A 21,925-nucleotide genomic window follows, 5' to 3' on the forward strand; every position below is an offset into this window, starting at 1 on the left:
ACACTGCATTTGCATGTGGATTTCCAACCTTTTTGTACCCTCGGAATTATAATAAACTGGTCCAGCGATGTAAATTTTAAGAAAACTCCATCTTTAAGGCTAAACAGCTTCTATCAAAATATTTAATACAACTATCCTATATAGAAACTGAAAATCTTCTTAAGATACAATTCTAAAAAATACACATGTACACAATTCATACACTTTCACCTACATAACAATAATAATTGTATAGTTATTACTTTTTAGTTTATTTCTTTATATTTTGATTAGTTAAATTTTAAAAGCTTGTTGTAACTAGCCGCTTGTATGTTTTTATATTCTGTTAATTCTATTATTTCCTCCACGAGACAGGCAACGCCTATTGTGGGGGTCACTATAAAATGTTAATTTGTACATGTAAAGTGCGAAATAAGAGATTTTGTATTCACTTTTTGCTTTGATTAGTTTGAATGTGTTGAGTTTGATTCCTGTTTGAATGTATCACAATCATATGCCATATTTCCCCAGTAACAACAATAATAGGTATTTCATGTGTTGTGGCATGACATTATAGCTACAGATATTTCTAGATCCCTATAATGATTTTAGCAGAAGCTGAAAGAATTGATATAAATACAACTGTCAAATAGATATTTGCCTGATTAAACCAAAGCCAGGTATTTATTCAGTAAGAAAATAAAACAAAATAATTTAAATATACATTTTAAAATTTATTACTTACTATAAAAGTAGTATTTACAACAGTTGTGACTGGCTACGTAACGATGCCCAGTTTCTGTAAAGCTAATTGAGCCGCGTCTGCCTTGGCTTGCTTCTTGTTGGCGCTCGCGACGGCCGGCTGGTATTCAATACCAGCAACCTTCACCTGCTCAACATTAATACAACTTTAGCTATTGGCGCTACACGATATAGAGGATAGCATACAGCCTTCCGGGACGCAGTTATGAGTTGGACCATGGCAGCTTGGTGCAGCTAAAAGTGTTCCGTGTCACAATCGAACGAAGTCTTTCGCTATATCCGGACGCCGCTTCCATTCATCTCAACCGCTTCTGCCGATTTGACAGCCATATTATCAAATTAAAAATATAATCCAAATTTATGAACAATGCGGGATTCGAACCTGCGGCCTCTCGGTTCGACTTTAAAAATAACAAATCTTTTATCCATATTATCAGTTGAGCGAGTTATTTAAAAGCAGTATTGACAATCATTATTAACCGGTGCTCGTGGGGAAATGTTTAAAGCGTCAGAATAAATTTTCGAATGTCGACATGAGGTTCACTTTATGACTACTTTATGGGATAGGAGGACAAACGAATGTACGGGATACCTGATTAGTTTGGTGAGGTGTAGTCGACTTAATAAATATGATGTATGGCTTATGAAAATATAAGAATTAAAAAAAAGTTTGGCGAGGTCAGCAGGAATCAGGTCAAACAGTTCTGATACCGGCAGTCGGCACCATATGTGTTTGATGACTCCCAGTTACCTCAAAGCCAAATTTGCATGAAATTTCGATAATGGCGCGATAGTACAAGGAATGTTGTCAGAGATGTTTTTAACAAATAAGTTTTTCGGAGTGGCTAAAGTTAACAGATACCTCAACTACCACGATAATCAGTTTGGTTTTAGACCCGGCCTGTCTTTGTGTTAATCTGCCATATTGTGTTTGAAGCAAACTGTCAGGTATTATTCAGAGCGACAAACGCCGGTTTATTCTTGCTTTCTCGATTTGTCCAAGGCATTTGATCTGGTTAATTATGATATCATATGGCAAAAACTAAGGGACACGGGTATGCCTGACGAGCTCATAAAAACCTTCTCGTTTTGGTATCGGAACCAGATCAATGTCGTGCGATGGTCGGAAGGCTTCTCTAGACCGTATAGGTTGGAGTGTGGGGTAAGGCAGGGCGGTCTAACCTCGCCTAAACTCTTCAACCTTTACATCAATGGACTGACAGACGAGCTCAGCAGCACACGTGTCGGTTGTCATATTGACGGAATCTGTTTAAATAATATCAGTTACGCAGATGACATGGTGCTGTTGAGTGCGTCTGTCTGTGGCTTGAGGAAACTGATGGAGATATGTGAAAAGTATGCCCGCAGTCATGGTCTGATCTATAACGTAAAAAAGAGCGAGTGCATGGTCTTTCAGGCGAAGGGGAAACCACTCCCATCCCTTATTCCGACAATCAAATTGTATGGGACACCATTGAAGAGAATGGATCAATTTAAATACCTAGAGCATGTGGTTACCTTTGACCAAAAGGATGATGTAGATATTGAAAGGGAGCGCAGGGCGTTGTCTGTTAGGGCGAATATGATCATCCGCAGATTTGCTCGCTGTACCGTGCCAGTAAAAATTACACTCTTTAAAGCTTACTACACCTCATTTTACACGAGCAGTTTGTGGGTTGACTATGCGCAGAGGCAGTACAATACCCTGCGTGTTCAGTATAATAATGCGTTCAGAATGTTAGTGGGGCTGCCAAGATACTGCAGCGCGTCGGGGATGTTTGCTGAGGCACACGTAGATTGTTTTTACTCGACTATGCGTAAGCGGTCTACGTCCCTGTTGCGTAAGGTCCGGGCTAGCCCCAACGGTATTCTGAGGGCATTTTCTCACAGATTCGATTGTCAGCACCTGAACCACTGCTGTGTGATACATATCTAAGTTAGGAAGGTTTACATTTTAAGATATCTTATTTTTTTTTATGGAAAAGGAGGACAAACAAGCGTACGGGTCACCTGGTGTTAAGTGATCACCGCCGCCCACATGCCCTTGCAACACCAGAGGAATCACAAGAGCGTTGCCGGCCTTTAAGGAAGGTGTACGCGCTTTTTTTGAAGGTACCCATGTCGTAACGTCCCGGAAACACCGCACAAGGAAGCTCATTCCACAGCTTCGTAGTACGAGGAAGAAAGCTCCTTGAAAACCGCACTGTGTAGGACCGCCACCATCCAGATGGTGGGGATGATATCCTAACTTGTGGCATGCCACAAGTTAGGATATATCATGTCGTGCGAAGGTGGGATTCGGCGGCAGGAATCAGGTTAAACAGCTCTTCGGAACACTCCCCGTGATAAATGCGGTAGAAGACACAATGAAGCGACGTCTCTACGCAACCAGTCCAGCCGTTCACAGAGCGCTAGGTCCCGGACAATTCGAGCTGCTCTGCGTTGCACGTGGTCAAATGGATCGAGCTGATAATGGGGTGCGCCAGACCAGAGATGACAGCAATACTCCATGTGTGGCCGGACCTGCGCTTTGTAGAGCGCTAGAATGTGGGCCGGCTTGAAGTATTGCCGTGCTCTATTTATGACGCCCAGTTTCTTCGAAGCCAATTTGGCTTCCCTCCAGATGGCCACGGAATTGGCAATCGCTCGAAATTTCGAGACCCAGTATTCCGATACTAGGCGAGGCTTTAAGGGAAGTGTTGACCAAGAGCGGTGATACGGCAAATGGGTTTTTTTAGTGGTAACCGAGCAAACTTGAGTCTTCTGGGGGTTAAATTGGACAAGGTTTAACATACCCCATCCCGCGACCTTCTCGAGAGAGGACTCGATAGAAGACACAAGTTTCTCCCGGCACTGGTCGACGTTTTCCCGAGAGAGACGTGCATGGCCCGTGTTTACGGCATCACCAGTGCTGTCGTCTGCATAGCTATGTATCTTCGCGGTGTCCAACGTATCATTGATATGCAGAAGAAACAGCGTGGGAGATAGCACACAGCCTTGGGGCACTCCAGCGTTCACGGGCTTGGGATTCGGGCAATAGCAGGTCGACAGCGACCTGTATGCTGCGCCCACTGAGGAAGCTGGAGGTCCACTTGCATAAGCTCTCGGGAAGCCCAAATGATGGAAGTTTTGCGAGGAGCGCCTTGAGCCATACACGATCAAAGGCCTTCGCTATATCCAGGCTAACTGTCAGGCCTTCCCCCTTGCTTTCAATAGCCGCCACCCATCTATGTGTTAGGTATACCAGAAGATCGCCAGTTGACCGACCATGGCGAAAGCCGTACTGCCGGTCGTTGATCAACTTGTGACCCTCAAGGTATACCAAGAGCTGGCGGTTAATTATGCTCTCCATGATTTTAGAGAGTAGGGAGGTAATAATAGCAATAGGCCTGTAGTTTGCCGGATACGAACTGTCTTCTTTTTTTGGATCGGATGGACAAGGGCTGACTTCCATGAGTCCGGGACTTCGCATTTGAATAAGATTGCCGGAATAAACGCGTTAGCACCGGCGTCAACTCAAGGGCACACGTTCTAAGCACGATTGGAGAAATGCCATCCGGCCCACTCGACTTCCTGACGTCCAACGAAACAGAGCTAGCCGAACAGTTTTCTGTCTGAACTGTGCTTCAGGCATGGAGCTCTGACACCGCGGGATGGTCGGCGGTGTTATTCCGTTGTCGTCAAGAGTCGAGTTGGAGGCAAAACGATTGCACAGGAGATTGCACGGCTTTCTCTTTTGCCGTATGGGCCAGGGTGTCATTCCTCATGTGCAACGGCGGCATGGACGGCTGGTTGAAGTTACCAAGAGCAGCTTTCGACAACGACCAGAACTTGCGTGTTCCAGTCGTGTAACTGGAAAGCTGCTCGTCAATTTTGATGACGCGCTTCGATTCGGCACAGGCGATTTGCCGCTCAAAAAATCTGGAGGCACGGTTATATAATTCCTCTCTCTAATTTACTCTTCAGAACTTTGCAGTTCGGATCCTTTGAGCCCAGCGCCGCAACCCAAGTTCGATACGCCTGTTTTTTGCAGTCAGATGCTGCTTTAACTGACGCATCGAAACAGGGCTGTGATCTGCCACCGATCGGTACTACAGAGCTTGGTATAAAATATCCATGCCCTGCAGTATCACATCGGCTACTGCAACGGCGCGGGCACTAGGATCATCCGAAGGGAAACAAACCCTGCCCCAAGGGTAGGATGCAAAAAAGGAACGAATCCTATCCCTATCTGCTGACTTGTAGTGCCTTTCTTTTACGAACACTAGGTTTTAAGTTACTTTGTTACTAACACATTATGATCCTTTGTTGGTCGAAATAAAGAATTTATTATTATTATAAAGCAAACACTAATTGAGGCTTCTTAGATGCAAACAACCTAATAAATATGTATAGTAAATACCCTGAATAGAAAGTTCTTCTTATGATCTGGCCCACATTCAAAACACAGGTTATATTCGGGGGGACCCAACTTTTGCTTCGAACAATATTCACCCAGCAGAGACACAGGATGCTTCCCTCCAGCGACTAGTGGCAACGGTCCACGTCTGCAGATTCTATTTGGTTTCATCTAAAATGATATAAGTCTCTTGTTATAAACTAACTGAGAATATTATAATGACATTGACATAATAATATACGAGAACAAATATATATATATATATATATATATATATATATATATATATATATATATAGAGTCCCTGTTTCGAACCCCGGTAGGTGCTAACATTTATATGATAAATATTGATGTTTATTTTTGAGTCATGAATGTTTATATGCATTTATTTGTTTAAGTATGTATATTGTATTAAATATATCGTTGTCTTGTACCCTTAGTACAGGCAGTGCCTAGTTTGGGGCAAGATAATAAGTATATAATTATTATTTTGTCAAGCAGTTGGTATGTTTAAGAATGTTTCAAAATTGAATTTTATGTTCTAAGGCATATGAAAAAATACACTGGCCTTCAAAAGTAAGTATCACACTTTTAAAATTGGGATAACGCTTTAAGTTCACAAGATATACTTTCGAAATAAAAAGGACTCCAAAGAGAATTTAATTTTGTACATAAAAACTTTATAGTCGGTAACCTTCTTTTAAGAATTGGCTGAAAAAAAACTTCAAAAACAAAACCATTCCTTTTTCAAAGTGGACGTTTCCGAATTACAATTTTACCATTCACATTTTTCTTTCTGTTTTAAATTTTTTTCAAGATCGATAGGTCTTGTTTTAAAAATTTTTGCTAAAAGCACATAGCATTTATTTATCATGCCTCTTTCAGTCGAAGAATGTGCTAGGATCATGGCTTTTCTGGAACTAGGCATCAGTATGCGTTGCACTGCAAGAATGGTGGGTGTGACGGTACGAACGGTCCAGAAGGTAAAGCGAAGGTACGAAGAGACTGGACACCATCTGAGGAGACCTTGTAATGGCAGACCCAGGTGTACCAGTGCCCGAGAAGAAGTGCCTGTACTTAGTGACAGTACAGTGAGATTTGCTGAAGCAAATTTGAAACCCCGAAGACCAGCGAGTGGCCCAAAACTCGAGAGACAGCATCGAGTAGCGAGACTGCGATACGCCCGTGAACACATGCAGTGGGATGAAGAAGAATGGTCAAGAATTTTGTTTGCAGATGAGTCTCGATTCTCCCTTTACACTTCTGATGGAAGGCGAAGTGTTTACAGGCGACCTGGTGAGCGATACCTTCAAGGCTGCATCTCAGAAAGAGTCCAATACGGTGGAGGCAGTGTACATGTATGGGCTGGCATATCTTCAGAAGGTTGCACAGAGCTAGTAGCCATAGAAAATGGCACCCTCACTGGGCAAAGATATGCTCAAGAGATTCTCAATGAGTATGCAGGGCCGTATTTAGCAAATATGGGTGATGGATCGATGCTGATGCATGATAATGCCCGGCCACACACGGCTCATATCGATCGTACAAGAGTATATTCAGGAGGTCGGTATCAGCGTGATGGCTTGGCCATCAAGAAGTCCTGATCTCAACCCGATTGAACACGCCTGGGATGAGCTTGGGAGGCTAGTCAGAAATCGCAGACCACCACCTACTACCCTTAGGGCACTAAAGCAGGCCTTGGTAGAAGAATGGGAGAATATTCCCCAACATCGGCTCCAAAACCTAGTGTTCAGTATGCCAAACCGGCTCGAAGCTGTAATCAGAGCTCGAGGAGGCAATAAGAGTTATTAAAAATTAAATAACATGTAATACATTTTAGTTGATTGTTTTTTTTTTTTTTTTTTTTTATGGAATAGGAAGACAAACGAGCGTACGGGTCACCTGTTGTTAAGTGATCACCGCCGTCCATACTCTCTTGCAACACCAGAGGAATCACAGGAGCGTTGCCGGCCTTTAAGGAAGGTGTACGCGCTTTTTTTGAAGGTACCCATGTCGTATCGTTCCGGAAACACCGCACAAGGAAGTTCATTCAAATTTGCAACAAAACGTTTTTAATCTTAAATCTCTACCTTCTATAGTTAAGAAAAAAAATTAATTTGAAAAGTGTGATACTTTTGCAGGCCAGTGTATTATAAATTTTATAAAATGTGGAAAACTATGAGGTCAGGTTATTTTACTTAGCTCTAATTTTATGATTTTAATTACTATTAAGTACATACCTAGTCTTGGGCGCTAAGGAAGGAAGATTGCCATCAGCCAAAGAAAAATGGAAATGAGCTGCTAGGGATCAGAATTAAAGTTAAATTAAACAATAAATATATGAGAAAAAATTAAAATTCCACAGCAAGGATCAGACGGATGAAACTTGGCTGGGCAGGTCATAAGAGCTACGGAATGGGTACAATGGGAAGGTTATAGACAAAGAGGGATGGCGTGATATTGTTACTCAGAGAGTCGGATCGGGGTGAATGAGAAGAGCCTGAGATTGAGCGGATTGGAGAGGTCTTAGCAACAGGCAACGTATAGCCGATTTTATTGTAAGAACTGTGCAAAGTAGCAGAGATAAATGGATTTTTTTTACATAACTAACTCAATATAAATCAGATACCAAAATGGTAATTAAAAAAAGGGAAGTTTGAAGTTTATCCTGATTCAATTTTTTCAACTGATTACGTTTATTATTATTTACTTTTTTTCAGTGGTCACAGTAAAAGTAAGTAATCTATTTTCTGAACGTATTTACAAATTATATTTTCAATGTAAATAATGCTGACAAAATTATCACCGCTTTACAGCGCTATCATTGTTTCTATGTTACGTCACTTAATGGACAACTTCATGATGAAAATCACACAAATTCAGGATTTCAGTAGTAACGTACAATGTGTACTTGAATGCTCTAGCATTTGAACGGTGGTTTCTAATGCCGTGAGACAAGAGAAAAGAATATTATTACAGCAAAAAAGAAGAACACGCTAAATGTACTTACTCCTTTATTGAATCTGTTATTGATTTCTTCTTTGGCCTGTAATCCCTTGGTGTCAAGTTTGACCTCAAGCAACAGAGGCTGCAGGGTCCCCGTTCCTTCCTTACCCAGACCCTGGCCCGGAGTCCAGCCCATTTTCTGGAGAAGGTGCATCCCCATGCCACCTTCAACGGGGGCCGCCCGAACTAGTTGGTCCTACACCAATTATTTAATGATTTATTTATAATACTATTTACATATCACAACTCTATCACTTATTTCACCGTACAGAAATATATTGGGGATGTTATAAATATATCATAAATGTCTATATTTAAATAAACTTGTAATTTAGAAGTAATATGTTGTTTGTATGTAGCTGGCGGCAAACAGGCAAGAGGCTCACATGATGGAAGTGGTGAGGCCACCGCCCGCCCGTACTGGACACCCGCAACACCGGGGTTTAAAAGATGCGTTTTAAATATTTTTTGATTAACATTTGAATTAATTAAAATCTGGAAAGAAATAATTCTCCCTTTAGCCCAGGTGATATGAATCAATTAAATAAATAGTACCCATATAGATTCTAATAATTAACTGGACAAAAAACCCGATTAAAAACATTTATCTATTAAACATAATAACGTGGTTATGTTTAACTCAAACACATGTCTGTTTGTCCTCACGTTTATCAGATCTCTCCTCCATGCTTACCTTACACTCGCAACCAGAGTCGCCCCTGTTGTTGCTTTTGGCAAAATCTATCGAAGTGCTCGAAACTCCTTAACCCTTAAAAGCTGCAACAAATATTCAAGAATTCCCCATATCAAGCCACGCGTTTCTTTTAACCGTTTATTCTAAATTTGCAATTTTAACAGTTTAAAGAACAGCAAGCCCAGTAAAATAATATACAGGAGACAACTAATTTGAACAAAAAAAAATGTTGTTTTTGTCATATTTATTACAATGCCAATAGGGGAAAGCTGAATATTCATTTGCAATTGCAGATGGTATCCAATGTGCCAAAAACATGGCATAAAAGTTACCACTTTAAGTGTAATAATTGAACGAGCAAGTTCTCATATCACACTAACACTTCATGAGCACCACATGTGATGGTAACAGTCACATTCTATTTTATATTCATTTAAAGTTTATTTGCGGGAAGGCAGTAAAATCTATTTGTAATAAAGAGGGAATATTTGTATTACAATGTAAAGGCTAATAATGTTAATTCATGCTGTTATAATATCTAGTGTCCATTTGAAATTGATAATATGTTAATATATATATCTCAAAATAATAATCATTACATTTTTATAATAAAATAGTGACTAAAATAAACAAAAAGCGACTATTAGGTATAAATAATATACTCGATTAAGGTTGCAGTGTGCAGGTAAGATATGAAAGTGGCCATGTTACCTCTTTTCATCTGTCAGTCTCTTATTCGTGTACGTTGAATATTACTCGCCCCCCAAAATAAGTTTATTACAAACTACCTAGACAAATTCTATTGTATTCTTTATATTGTGGCTTTTGTGGAAAGGTCAAGTGAGCCAATGTCAGGTTCAGGTAGGCTACCAAGTAATGAGTAAAGGTACGGTGTTGAAGAGCATTCCAGTTTTAATGGTAATGATCAGTATTTATATACAACAGTTTTATTATTTTATGTTAAATCTGAAACAAATACACCAGCCGTTAGAAAAATTACAAAATGGCTTAAAAAAGACAGAGACATATTATAATATATAAATACTAATGTATTAAGAATTTTATATACATAAAATATTTACAAATGGAGTAAACACCGGGGAAAGGAGATACTTAAGAAGGACGGGGAATTTCAGGAGGTATAAAATTGTATAGGGAACAATGCATTAAAGGACAACTAAAGAATATATTTTGCCCCATCTAGGCCACAATCACACAGAGAGTGATCCCTAATCCTAAGTTTTGTCAGAAATACTGGAGTGCAGGCATGGTTTAGACGTAAGCGGCAAATTTTTGAAATTAAAGGTTTATGAGAATTCTTGAATTTCGACAACCATGGTTTTGGTGGGATATCGGGCTGACGATCTCCATAGAATTTTCCAGAAAATTTGGTAGTGTTGGAGGGATCCTATTTGTGAGGCTGACTTAGCACATACATCTGCACTTTCATTACCAATGATACCCGAATGACCTAGTATCCATGCTAAAATGATGTTAATGTTGAGTTTATAGCACTCATGTTATGACTCTCTTATTTTAAATATAATTGGGTACGGGTATAAGTACTTTTTGAACGGAATGGGTTTGAGAGGATTGCTTTTAGAATATGAAAGAATAATGGAGTTGTCCAAACTGTGGGACTTAATGAATTCATGGCCTCTAATAAAGCAATTGATTCTCCTGTAAATATAGATGTCACAACTCATAGATGGGCAACTATAACTTAATATAATTAAAGTAGTTAAATTTCCTTGGATATATTAGGAGACATATTCTGTGTGGTTTATGTCTGTTAATTTGCTGTCCATCCAGACAGACCCAGAAACTTGACCTAAGTCTCCACTGGTATAACCTCATTGTATATTTTGATATTTATGGAAATTCTGAGTATTTTGTTAGAGAAAAGAACAACTCTAATTTTAGAAACAGATAGCGTAAGTCCATGTTGCAAAAGATATTCTGAGAGATACTCAAGAGCATAATTTAGGCGATTTATTGTTTCTTCTATTAACTTTTCAGAGCTGGACAAAACAATGTCGTCTGTTTACTGCAATATTGGACAGAAGGAGGAGACTGTTCTATCGAGGTCATAAGAATATAAGTTGTATAGAAGAGAGATAAGAACTGAACCTTGAGGTAAACCTTTCCACATTGACTAAGGAGGGAGAAAAGAGGATGGGCCTTTAATGGTGATGGTTCTCTCCATAAGCATATTGCATATGAAACAGGATAGCTTTTCTGCGATGTTCAGCTGGTTGTGTTTACTCCTCAGCATAGGAAGAGATACATTGTCGTATACAGCTTCAATATCTAAGAAAACTCCCAAAAGGTGTTCTTTTTTATGGAGTGCAATTCTTATGTCAGTTGTGAGGATACTTAGACTTTCTAAGGAATTCTTGCCTTTTCTGAAAACATACTGGGAATTAGATAGAAGGTTGTTATTTTCTACAAACCACTCAAGTCTGTGTTTTATCATGTGTACAGAAATATTTGCAAGGGCTGAAGATAAAGCGATTGGTCTATAACTGGAAGCTTCAAATGGATTCTGACCAGGTTTAAGCACTGGAATAACAACTTGATTTTTCCAAGGCGGAGGTATTATACCAACGTCGTACAGGTTATTAATGAGATCTAAGTAGTATACCTTGGCCTTATTTGAAGAATTTTTCAGAAATAAATATGGGATGCCATCCCAGACTGTGGGTAGAGAGAAGAAGTTAGTGGGGCGCCGAACAATAGTCATAATCTGGAACGGCAAGGGGGACATCCTATCAGAGAAGGAATATCATCTAGAGTTATGACTGTCATCTGTTGAGGGAGAAGATGCTTGTAGGGATAGAACGGAGCCATTTGGGAAGACAGAAGGTATTTCTCCAACAATAGCTTCTTGAGCAGCTTTGTCGTAAGATTTTCCTAGAGGGGTCCTAGGACGTGGAGAAAAGGAGATGTAACAGTTTTTCTGTAAGAGACTGTGGGGTGGAAATGTTGGATTGCCCCAATTGAGGAGGAAGGGAATTTTGGGAGGAGGATTTATGAATAATTATCGCATATGGTTTTAAAGATTTAGGACAACGTTCTCTTGAGACATTATTATTTTGATGGCTTTTTGTCTGCCCTGTTCAGGGCATCCCTTGTTAGTGGCAAAATGTTGCCCTGAATAATATAAGCAAGTTGTTTCTTCTTCTACTCTAGTAGCAGTACTATACAGTATTCTACTCTAGTATACATAAATAAATATGACTCTAGTCCTGAGGCTGAGCACATCGATAGCACCTAGGCTTCGATCTGCATTGGGACTTGATGTGACCAAATCTGCCACAGTTCTGGAATTGGATTGTTGGGAATTGGTAGGTCTGGATAGGGAGGGAATTGTGGTATATTTTATTAGGAAGAACTCGTCCGTGAAAGGTTATAACAAAGGTTTGAGTAGGAATCCAAGTAACCTTGCCTTCTTCAATGGGTTTTCTTTATCTTTCCGCAACCAGTAGGGAGAACTACTGACTCAGCAAAATTCGTCCATAGATAGTTCAACTGGGACTTGGCGAACATTCTCCATCTTTGTTATATTATAAGTTATAATATAATTTATAACTGGGTACAGTGGCTGTATATTTGTTATTTGCGAGAATAGGGTTATCTAAAAATTTGTTCGCATTAATTGCGTTTTTAAAATAGACATTAATTGTATTTCTGCCAACTTTTTTAATTCCGTCTGGACAGATATTAGAAATTTTGTGTTTGAACATTAATTGGCCGAATTTAATAGGACGGCTGGTAGATCTTGTTCAGAGCGGGAAATGTGGACTATACATGGTTCTGTGTCTAAAGGAGTATATTCTTTAATACCCACAACTAGCGTTGGGTGGACATAAATGTTTTTGTATAGAAGCAGATGCAACCTCCTTATCTATTATAGTTTTTTTTTTATTACCAACGATACCAGTACTTGAATCGAATCGCCGTTTAGTCCCCGCAGATACAGGAATATCCCGAGGGTCCGCAGGTTCAGGGGGTGATATGTCCATTATGAAATTGAAAAAGTAGATTTAATATAAGTCACTCACCAATCACCAATATAAATAACCACCAACAGTAAAATAATAAAATTCTGTTGAATACTGAAAATGAACTGTTTATTAAATGGCTCTAATTATTAATAAATTTAAAAATCCAAATCGCGGCTCACACGTGATAGCTACCTTGAGTCATTGATGTCTACCTAGAAAAATATTGATAATCTCTGAATTGTTATATTGACAGTGACAATTCTTTTTTAACATTTTTGATCTCGAATTACATTTCCGACTATACATACATGCAATGTATATGTAATGTTATACATATAATATGTAATGTATAAAATTTTTGGATGGATTCGCTTACTTGAAGAAAACGCTCGTTCTGCAGAAGAACTTTTACCTAACCGGAATAGTTACGATAAGAATTGTTAACTTTTACTACTTGGTAATTTCATTTTCGAAACAATTTTCACATATAAAATCAATTAGTTCAAAAACATTACGATCTTTTACTTCCGCCGAGGAAAATAAACTAACAAATTGAGGTTGTAGTGTAAATTTATCGAAACAGTTTGGGTAGATTTCAAACAATGATTCTAATACGTGTGTAGGAAAATCTGATCGGTAATCTTCGAACTTTTTGTTACTAAACAGTTGAAAAAACTTCGAAATATCTGTGATTTATTTCTGAAAATATAATATTATCAATCAGTAGAATATAGGTTCGTTTGTATTCTGTTAGAGCGGAGCGTAGGTCGAGTCTTAAACGAGGAGCAATGTATTATCATAATTCAATGAATCTTACTTACAATATCAGATATCGCAACTGTTAAAAGTCAAAAGCATGAAGCGTAATTGAATGTACATTTCGATATGGTAACAATCAACATACGTTATTTAATAATACTATGGTGTACTATAATTTTGTGTTGTAATACAATGTTTTTATGGCGGGCCTTGTAACTAACCAATTCTCTTTCTTTAAAATAATATGGACACAATGTCCAAAAAATAAAAAAATAAAATTTTTCTATAGCATATTTTGAGCAATTATTATATTAATATAGAGTTTCTAGTAACCGTTTAGGGCCGGGCCATCCACAGGTCACAAAACCATGAAATTGTGTGACTTAATTTATGAATAGCCCCTTACTAGTCTTCAATAATTTGACGTATTATTTTTACTACAATTTCTACTAGATTTGTAAAATCAAAGTGTGTTGTAAAATCTGTACAAATTATTATATTTTTAATAAAACATGGCTACAAAGTTACGACGCCACGCCGTGCAAAAACTAAACATAAATAAATATATATAAAATATAATAAATATGACTGTAATCATCACAAAACGTACAAAAGTGGTCGGAAAGTATAATACAGTGTATTATAAATTCCGACCGTCTGCCGACCGGAGAACAAGCGATGGTTACCGGTTACGTTCCAGCGACCAGATCAGCTGAAAGAAAGAATTAAAACCGAGAGCTGGTTGTATTCAACAAAACCAGTGACTCGAGTGCTTTCCAAAAAAGAAAAATTCACGGAAAAATAAATAATGGTCTACCATTTATTACAGGCATTATTTTATCAGAATTACATTGCATTTTTTTTGGATTAGAAAAAATCGCCGCAATTGAGGAAATATAAGAAAGTAAGGTAGTAAAATTACCTTGGCTTAAATGGGCTTTATGCGATCTAAAAAACTGAGTGGATAATGGAAATATACTCGAAGAAGTAGAATATATTTGGAAAGCATCATGACTGGTTTTGTTTAATACAATAATATGCTCAAAATACGTTTTGGGCCAATATCGTGGTAAAATACTCACTTGCTCAAATAATCATAAAGAGTAAAAACATTTTGCAACTTAAAAAATACAATATTTTCGTATTAGCAACTGAGTGTGCCCATCATTACTGCATATATTTGCTTTGTTCAATATTGGCATCGTTTTAACATAACTTTAATGCACTGTAAACCTATAATCGTTTAAATACAAACTGTGATCTCCCACACGAGGGACGACAATGTCAAGGCTATTATTATCACCTCAATAACTTTAACGTATCAAAAAGTGGAAATATGGAGGTAAAGTTGTAGAACCACACCTGCACGCATTATTTGGCAAGTATGGACATTGGTAGTAACAGCCTGAAAAGAATTGTGGGCTTCATCAGTTCTTTCCAAGAGAAAGGATGTAAATAAATTATCCAACTATCGAGGTATCGACCTACGTCTACAGCACATACCTACACTGTGTTAATAAAAACATGTTCGATAATTGACTCGGATATGAAGTGAAATGCGGAGACACCACAAAATATAAAATAAAAACCCCTTACATTAAAAGTGTCAGTAAAAATAACATTTCATATTCAATAGTTACAAAAGTCTAGAGAACACCTGACTTATTTATTCTACCAGTAAGGTCATCGCCCTTAACTGGGTCCAATGGCTTAGAGCATTATACTCACTCAGTTACCCGCAAAGAGTATAATAATATATAGGGAAAAGAGAGCCCCCTCTACGCATTATGAGCTGTCTATTTGAAAAATCTCCAGAGATTGGCCCCGAAAATAACTATATATATGCTCGTAATTATAAAATTCATTTTTAATGTTGTGACGCAATTAAATAACTAACTCTACTTCTTAATGTACGTATTGCAATTTTTTACCATGTTGAAATTGCGCGTAGAGTTAGTTATTTAATTTTGTCACAACATAGAACATAAAGGATAGATTTAGTAGTGTAAATATGCAAAATGGATCACGAGAGTTACATACATGCGCAAACGCTAGAAGTTGTCGCCATTTTATGACCAATGGGCAGTGACACAACTACAGAAAAGTTGAAAGGTTTCAAAGCTGACAAAGCTTTCATTTTCGGGCCAACTATCAGATGGCACTACAGTCTTCTGAAAACGTCACTTTAAGGCGTCTGTCCCACCCCTGGTTACCCGTCAGCTCGCGACTGGATCGGACGTGCAAATTTTGCATTCGCGTCAATTGCGTGATTTTTGATGTTATAGTATTAGTTAGTTTTTGTGCGTCGTGTAGCCGAATGAAGGTATTTTAACATCTCACGTGTCTACGATTACGAACAAAGTCAAGAACTTCCACTCAGTTTGAAGTTGCCGTTTCGCAATGCTTTCAACAGTACACTACGGGTCCGTCTAACACTAAGCGTCCACGAACACGAGTACGGCACTGAGGGATCGGGCGAGGAGGTGTCGCCACCTCCCGTCCTCACGCCGCTCGACTCTTACCTTTCTGGACAAGTGGAAGAATACGTGTTCCGAAAAATTTATGACACTGAGGAGGAATTGAGAACTGGGATGGCACAGTATTAGATTCGATTAAGTCTGACACAACGATGTTACATCTAGAAACGTTGCACTAAAGGTATCGGGGTCAGTGGCGGCCACATCAAGTAGAACCTGCGGTTGAGAGACGCTGAGCAAGGGGATATAATAATGAATTATGTATTTAATAATACAACATTTTCGTTATTTATCCTCCCACCGAACGGCCGCCTACGTGCCCTTCGCAGGTAACATGAATGAAATGGGTGTGTTACTGGGGTAATAAAAATACTAGAATCTAATTATTTATTCCACTGAATGGAGATCCATTCAAATAATAACCCTTCCAGTAACTAAAAGTTTTATGTAAATATTGATTAAAGTTTTTTTGTCAGAGTTATGAAATAGTCACTGTTTTTTTCAACTGCAAAGAGAAACGAATCTCAATCTTTTTTTCAGTAGTAATAGCATGATAATAATAAGTATTATATTTAAAACTATGCCAATTATATTATGAAATACAATTTGATTTATTTGAAAAAGTGCTGAATGTATTCAATCAAACCACGAAACTGTCTCATAGCACCACTAATAATGATATCTAAAAATATTAAATCGACCATTTTGACTAGTAGGCCACTGTAGGAGCTTGTCGCTCGCATCTTGGAGACTTAAGACGATCTCTTGTGAAAGTCATAAATCGACAAGTACGCACAGTTAACCTCCAAATAGAAGGAGCAGAGGGAAGCAACCTGGAGTCGTATTACTAAGCTACCTTCTTGGCCCAAGCTTGAGTTCCGCTCGCCAGTTCTCGCGGGGTCAAGATGCCTGAGCAGCTGGTTCCCGTGAACTGACCGAGGTTTGATTCCTTTGTCCAACCAAACTGCAACAAAAAGTGAAAGTGTTCTAAAAGCTACATTTACGCAGATTAAAATCTATTTACCTTTAAATACCATAATCAATAATATAAATTATTAAACCATTATTTTCTTCACACGAAACGATTCTAAAGTTAATTCCTGTGGGATGAGACTTACAATCTACTAGCTGATCCGACAGTCGTTGTTCAGTACATAATAAATAAAATAGTGTTTTTTTTCTTTTTATGAATTTATCAATAATATTTCAAAACAACAAGACTTATTTCGTAAAATATACTCCTTGTTGTTATAATGAAATTGTTTGACAGCAGAACTTTCAAACGGTGCGTCAATAAAATCTCTCATAGAATAAGAAAACTACGTTTAAAAAATCGACTTCAAAAACTAAAAAGTATAAAATAACTTAAAAAATAATAATTTCATACACATCTTATGCAAACCTTTACCTTTAATAATAATAATGTATTATTATTTGTATGTGCTATATTGATAGGTTTTAAGTCGGTGCCAGATTCAGATTAGCCGGTGGTTGGTCGGCCCAAATCAAAAGGCGGGGCATCTCGTCTCGCACTTGACCTTGTCCTTTGGCCGATGGCGCCAATCGCGTAAATTTGAATTATTGCTTTACAACATTTTATAATAATAATAATATCTTTTATTTACACTCACTCAGTTACGTGGCAGCTCGCGTATGAATCGGATGTGCAAATTTTGCGAAATGCCAAATTATCATGGCGTTTAGACAAGCCGTACTCCTGATTATAAATCATAATCCAGCGAATTAAAACCGGGACTAGACGACTGCCAGTCTTGAGCTCTGATGAAGTCTGAAACGTTCGTTTCCAACCAAGACTGCGTAGACCGACCGAGCTTTATGTCCCGACAACGAGTCTTGCTGGAAGGACCATTCTTGGTTATTGAACATGGTGTTCTTAAGGGTTAAAAAAATTTCTGTGACCTTCCTTTGCGTACCGCTTTACTAGTTGTTACGATTTTTACCACTCCATTTTAATATCGCAAAATATTGTAGTTATGATACGAGTGAACATTTTTAATGTTATACTAATTAGCTATTTAAGTATTCCTTAGCGACTATGAGTACAGCGGTTAGACTTTGCTTTCGTAAAAGGTGAGTGTGATAAAACGCAAACTTGATTTTTGCTTTGGGCTGTATTAGCTCAGAATAATTTTAGCTATCAAATGACTATAAAAACGAAATCAAAGATTATCCTAAGCTTTCACTCAGCTAAGTTTTACGTAAATAAATTCTGAGCAAAGTTTAAGTACCCTCTATAGATTTTAATTGATTTTTGCATTTAATATAATATTCACGAGCAGTGATAAGACTTAATAATGAAGAACCTTCGTCGTATTAATAAATTGTAGCTAATTATATATTGTGTGTGTATTGCAAATGCATTTAATTTATAAATGAGTAGTTTTAGCGACTTTGGTTCCAATACTAAGGAACAGTTGAACGTCAATTGGCCGGCTGAAATAATTAGATTTACTTACACCTAATGTTGGGTTGGCTTCTGTTTCTTCTTGTTCCTTACGAATCTGCGACAACTTTTGTAACACGATATCCTCCATTATCTGTTAATTCATACATAAAAATAAAATTTAACTCTCTGTATAAAATAACAGCTTGTTAATTGTATTTGAATGTTAAGGGGGTACTTTCCGGAGCCGCCCAATGTTCAGCGACTACAATGGTGTCGTTATCATTTGGCTCGTAACGCCTCGCAGAGGTACTGTATGTTGTCGGGCTCATATCGGTATCATGTATCCCTACAACACAACAGTTGGGAACAATTCCGGATGAACACTACACATACCGTTGAGTATGCTCATGACCATATTATGAAGGTCCCGGTAAGGAAATAAACACCTCACGGTAACAATAAGTATTAATTGTTTTAAATAGTCAACCGACGAGAACCCTTTAAGCGCCTGCCATTTTGGTAGCTTGGTGATCGTTAACTGACGCCATAGTTGTTAATACGTGACGTTATAACAAACAAATACGGTATTGGTTTATAATTTATATTTGTCACCATACTTTTGCTTCATACTAGCATGAAATAATATTTGAATTACCCAGAAATAATTGCATTTTTTAAGATTCATTTGTTCCTTAAAATAAAATTATGTTCAAAAATACTGGCGTAGTTTATTATTATTATTTATTAAAATTATGTTACATAATAGGTTGCGCCTGACACGTTCCTAGCACGATCATACAACGATATGTTACAGTACGGCTCAGATGATGTTAAGTGATCACCGCCGCCCACATTCCCTCGCAATACCAGAGGAATCACAGGAGCGTTGTCGGCCTTTGAGGAAGGTGCACGCGCTTATTTTTAAGGTATCCATGTCATATCGTCCCGGAAATACCGCACAAGGAAGCTCATTCCACAGCTTGTTTGTACGTGGAAGAAAGTTCCTTGACAAGCGCACTGTGGAGGTCCGCCACACATCCATATTGTAGAGATGGTATCCTAATTGTGATTCAAAATTGTGTCGTGTCGTGCGAAGGTGGAGTCCGGCGGCAGGAATCATGTAAAACAGCTCTTTTAAACTTCTACTGCAGTGGCAATGATCAACAAAATGTGACAGCTCAATAGACCAACATGATCGTCAAATATGAGTTACAGTTTCAGAATGTGAATCTCGCGAACTTTCTGGTTCAAATCTACGAGCTACACAATAACTTGGGACAGATAATAATGTAAGTACATGTTGTCACATACCGCTTTCATTGGCTCAGGATATGCTTGAGGTCCGGGAGGTGCCACCGCAGGCACCGATGACAATTCTAAAAAATAATTCTTTATTTATATTATGAGATGGTACATTTCGATACAAGTGCAGAATACTACATTATTTCCCCACGAGTCCCGGTTCAACAAAAGGGACGAATGGGTATGACGATTCCGCACGTGTATTCAACGACGTTTTTCGGTACATTTTCGACAAAATATTTTCATCAATAACTATATTATGTTTTCATTAATACTTATTTTCAAAATTCAAACCAAAACAATTGCATAAATATGATTTACCAGAAATACATTTTAAGAGGATATGGAAGGGCAACAGTTTCTATAAATTTAGCTAAATCAATGACAACAATTTATCAAAATTTAATAATTAAGTCAAATAATTGCAATATCAGGAAATTACTGGGCAAATGAGACTTAACATTTAATGTCTCAAGGTGACGAGCGCAATTGTAGTGCCGCTCAGAATTGTTTTTTTATGGAATAGGAGGACAAACGAACGTACGGTTCACCTGGTGTAGTGATCACGACCGCCCACATTTTCTTGCAACACCAGAGGAATCACAAGAGCGTTGCCGGCCTTTAAGGAAGGTGTACGCGCTTTTTTTGAAGGTACCCATGTCGTATCGTCCCGGAAACACCGCACAAGGAAGCTCATTCCACAGCTTTGTAGTACGTGGAAGAAAGCTTCTGAAAAACGCACTGTGGAGGACCACACGTCCAGATGGTGGGGATGATATCCTAACTTGTGGCGTGTCGTGCGAAGGTGGAATTCGGCGGCAGGAATCAGGTTGAACAGCTCTTCGGAACACTCCCCGTGATAAATGCGGTACAAGACACACAATGAAGCGATGTCTCTACGCAACGCCAAGTGATCTAGCCGTTCACAGAGCACTGGGTCCCCGACAATTCGAGCTGCTCTGCGTTGCACGCGGTCAAATGGATCGAGTTGATACTGGGGTGCGCCAGATCAGAGATGACAGCAATACTCCATGTGTGGCCGGACCCGCACTTTGTAGAGCGCTAGAATGTGGGCCGTCTTGAAGTATTGCCGTGCTCTATTGATGACGCCCAGCTTCTTCGAAGCCAATTTGGCTTTGCCCTCCAGATGGCCACGCTCGAATCGCTCGAGATTTTGAGACCAAGTATTCCGACACTAGGCGAGGCTTTTAGGGAAGTGTTGTCGAAGAGCGGTAATACGGCAAATGGGGATTTTTTAGTGGTAAACGCGCAAACTTGAGTCGTCTGGGGGTTGAATTGGACAAGGTTCAATTTACCCTATTCCGCGACCTCCTCGAGAGAGGACTCGATGGAAGACACAAGTTTCTCCCGGCACTGGACGACGATTTCCCGAGAGAGACCTGCATGGCCCGTGTATACGGCATCACCAGTGCTGTCACCTGCATAGCAATGTATGTTGGAGGTGTCCAACACATCATTGATAAGCAGAAGAAACAGCGTGGGAGATAGCACACAGCCTTGGGGCACTCCAGCGTTCACGGGCTTGGGATTCGAGCAAAAACCGTCGACAACGACTTGTATGCTACGCCCAGTGAGGAAGCTGGAGGTCCACTTGCATAAGCTCTCGGGAAGCCCAAATGATGGAAGTTTTGAGAAGAGCGCCTTGTGCCATACACGATCAAAGGCCTTCGCTATATCCAGGCTAACTGCCAGGCCTTCTCCCTTGCTTTCAATAGCCGCCGCCCATCTATGTGATAGGTATACCAGAAGATCACCTGCCGACCGACCATGGCGAATGACGTATTGTCGGTCGTTGATCAACTGGTGACCTTCTAGGTATACTAAAAGCTGACGGCTAATTATGCTCTCCATGATTTTGGAGAGCAGGGAGGTAATAGCAATAGGCCTGTAGTTTGCCGGATCCGAACTGTCCTTTTTTTTGGATCGGATGGACAAGGGCTGACTTCCATGAGTCAGGGACTACGCCTTTGGAATAAGAGTGCCGGAATAAACGCGTTAGCACCGGCGTCAACTCAGGGGCACTCGTTTGGTTCAAGAATCCTGAGCGGCACTGAATTGTAATGGACAGGGTGTATCAATTACCATCAAGTGAACGTCCAGCTCGTCTCGTCC

At 39.1% G+C, this 21,925-nt stretch overlaps 1 protein-coding gene across 4 annotated transcripts in view; it reads right to left on the minus strand.

Annotated features, from left to right (window-relative positions):
* Positions 1-692: 692 nt before the first annotated feature.
* The window catches only part of LOC126975193 (protein Son), a 46,462-nt gene continuing 25,229 nt past the window's right edge, over positions 693-21,925 (minus strand). Inside the window, exons 9-14 of one of the 4 annotated variants that reach the window (XM_050822959.1) lie at positions 19,802-19,866; positions 18,561-18,641; positions 16,940-17,047; positions 8,151-8,342; positions 5,144-5,311; positions 693-868 (exon numbers count right to left, since the gene is read on the minus strand). In XM_050822959.1, coding sequence (XP_050678916.1) covers positions 758-868; positions 5,144-5,311; positions 8,151-8,342; positions 16,940-17,047; positions 18,561-18,641; positions 19,802-19,866 — 725 coding nt within the window. In that variant the 3' untranslated portion in view covers positions 693-757. The other 3 variants (XM_050822960.1, XM_050822962.1, XM_050822961.1) reach the window with 3 other exon arrangements.

This window comes from Leptidea sinapis, chromosome 35 (assembly GCF_905404315.1).
Source record: "Leptidea sinapis chromosome 35, ilLepSina1.1, whole genome shotgun sequence".
In the NCBI taxonomy this organism is placed as follows: domain Eukaryota; kingdom Metazoa; phylum Arthropoda; class Insecta; order Lepidoptera; family Pieridae; genus Leptidea; species Leptidea sinapis.